This window comes from Sinocyclocheilus rhinocerous, unplaced genomic scaffold, assembly GCF_001515625.1.
Source record: "Sinocyclocheilus rhinocerous isolate Xijiao unplaced genomic scaffold, SAMN03320098_v1.1 scaffold447, whole genome shotgun sequence".
Classification (NCBI taxonomy): domain Eukaryota; kingdom Metazoa; phylum Chordata; class Actinopteri; order Cypriniformes; family Cyprinidae; genus Sinocyclocheilus; species Sinocyclocheilus rhinocerous.
In genome coordinates, this window is record NW_015648653.1 from 364445 (window position 1) to 367275 (window position 2831).

Here is a 2831-nt window from a genome sequence, read left to right on the forward strand (position 1 = left end):
TTATTTTATTTAAAACTTATAATGCTTATTTGCAACCCTGTAATGATATTTTGCATGACATGTGGACCCGGTAGACATGATTAATTTATATATATTTTAAATAAATAACTTTGCATTACAGAATATAGCTTTTTTTTCTTTTTTCCCCTTCTACAGTAACGCTTAACACTCCGTCCCAGTAGGTGGCGAAATGCACCAACAGTTGGTTTGCCAACCGCAATATAACCTAGAAGTAGAAGACACGCTACTGCAGTGAATAAGCATTTTAGTTAATTCGTCGTAGTTTTAAGACGTCACTGTATACTTCAAGTTTTACTTCCAAAGAAAAACTATTTTTGGCTGTACGACGTACACAAACCGTAAAGTTTTATTTTATGCGACAGAAACAATGATGAAGTTCTTTCTGGAGGGCGTGGAAAAGTTTGTTGTTATCACGTGATAGACCTCTAATGTTTGATAAACTATTTCTTTCTTAGCTTCCAGTTCTTTGGTTTCGACGTTCAAAGGTTATTCTCAAATAATGCCTCAACCGAAATACAGAAAGATTGCTGTATTGGGGTATCGTTCAGTTGGTGAGTCTTTGATAAATATGTTTTCAGTAGAAAGTATTTGATATTATGTAGTCGCTAAGTTAGCAGAGTTCTTACAGCTGTATAGTAAATTTAACTTCAGCTGTTCTCTGGTTTCCAGCCACTTTAAGTTAATTTACTAATTTATTTCGACACTGACAATAAACTTCAAACAGGGCACCAGCATTTGGAAACATAATGGAGAAGCACATGGCAGGAATTAGCAACGTGCAGATCTCATCACACGAGGATCACACACGATCGTTTTCAATCATTTGCCAATCAAAACACGAATATCATCAATCGGGCAATTCTAGTAACATCTTGCTATGTCTCAAAAGTGATTTGTAATGCGTTGCAGTTCCTTTTTAGTTAGTTAATGCCACTTACTGTTCCACCTTAAATGACTCTACTGTTCACATTGACGTGTCGATGGTGTCCATAAAGGGCTTTACAGTGCTCATTCTCGGTCATTTTCAAGGGTACGTTAAATGTGACACTGTAGTTTAATGAACACTTTAATACCCCATAATGATTTTGAAACAATACAGAATGATTCGAGCTCGAATTTGACATTTTTACTGTGCCGTTTTAATCGTTTCGTGAAATTGACATGCACGAAAACAAAGAATAAGCCGTCCCGTTGAAGCAATATGAGGCTGCCTTTTGCCTCTGCCAAAGTTTTAACATGTTACTGTACCAGTCTATTTTAATGCACCCATTTGAGACAATATATAAGTAAGTTTAGTTTCATTATCTGCTGGTGTGTAGTAATCGTTTTTTGTCATCGTCAAAGGTGAGTGTAATATGATGGCTGATATATATAAAAAAATTTTTTTAGAATTATAGAAAAATTATAGATTCTTACTATACCTTTTAAGAAATCAGTATCTAAGTTGCAACAATACAGTGTAAATCTATATTGATGGAACCACCATATATATATATATATATATATATAAGTTGGCCTAGTTCAGTTAAAATGTGTTTTCTCTTCTTCTTCTTTAATTAGGGAAGTGTATATTAGTGGATGAATGTAAACCTCTGTATAACTTTATCTTACACACCTGGCGGACCTTTGAAATTCTTGCATATTTGATGTATTGCCTTGTGAAGTGGCAGATCTTGTGGTATTGTTTGCTGACTGGTGCCTTTAGGTCTGCAAGTTTACAGATTGCAAGCTATATTTCTACCGTTATCAGCTATCATTCAACTAGATTGTAGATGTACATATTTTGGTAATGTGAGAAACAATAATGTACCGTATTGTCCCGAATATAAGACGATATTTTTTTCTTGGAAATACATCTGAAAAAACGCGGTCGTCTTATATTCGGGCCAATACGGTAATATTAGTTGTATCCATTAAAATAAAAAAATCCTTCTGAAAAGTTTCTAGAACAAGGAAACGGCAGCTTATTCTCTATTATTCCATACTGTATGTCAGCTTAATGGAATCATAAAAATTGTAATAAAAAGTTTCAAAATGTGTAATTTTACAGTGCATTATGCTGTGTATCAGGCCTAACGTACCCATGAAAATGACATGAAAGTGACTCAGAAACCTTTACAAATTCGACAGAAGTTGCAAAAGTAATAAAAAAAAGAGCAAAAAAAGGATTCACAAAGTGCATTACACATATGCGTTGTGTTAGTGGCATGTTCTTAACCTGCATATACATGTGTGTCTTGATCAGTCAGCAGCTTTCTCAACACCTTTCTGCTACTTTAGTTATACATTTTTTCCCATTATTATAAAATAGTTTATGATTATCATTGTACATTCAACAACACCCTTATACTAGATGGCACATTTTTGTTACTAATTATTGTTAAACACTGCTTTGATAATCATTTTGAATTATTTTACAACAGGAAAATCCTCCCTCACGATACAGTTTGTTGAAGGACAATTTGTAGATTCCTATGACCCTACTATTGAAAACAGTGAGTACTGGAATACTTTATTGATATGCTGTTTTACTAGCATTCTTAGCCTGCATGATTCTAAAATGCCATAATGGGAAAATGCATGTAGTGGCTAGCAATTAGTATATATGCTACTAAGATTTAAAGGGGTCATATGATGCGATTTCAATTTTTCCTTTCTCTTTGGAGTGTTACAAGCTCTTGGTGCATAAAGAAGATCTGTAAAGTTGCAAAGACTAAAGTCTCAAATCCAAAGAGATATTCTTTATAAAAGTTAAGAGTCAGCCACACCTACCTAAAACGGCTCGTTCGAACACGCCCCCACATACCTAC

The 2831-nt window shown here is 34.2% G+C and overlaps 1 protein-coding gene across 1 annotated transcript in view; it reads left to right on the plus strand.

Moving 5' to 3' along the window:
• The first annotated feature begins 215 nt into the window (after positions 1-215).
• The window catches only part of LOC107710165 (GTP-binding protein Rheb-like), a 10673-nt gene continuing 8057 nt past the window's right edge, over positions 216-2831 (plus strand). Inside the window, exons 1-2 of the mRNA XM_016514902.1 lie at positions 216-572; positions 2445-2516. Of these exons, the coding sequence (XP_016370388.1) occupies positions 521-572; positions 2445-2516 (124 nt within the window). The 5' untranslated portion in view covers positions 216-520. The remainder of the gene's footprint in view (positions 573-2444; positions 2517-2831) is intronic.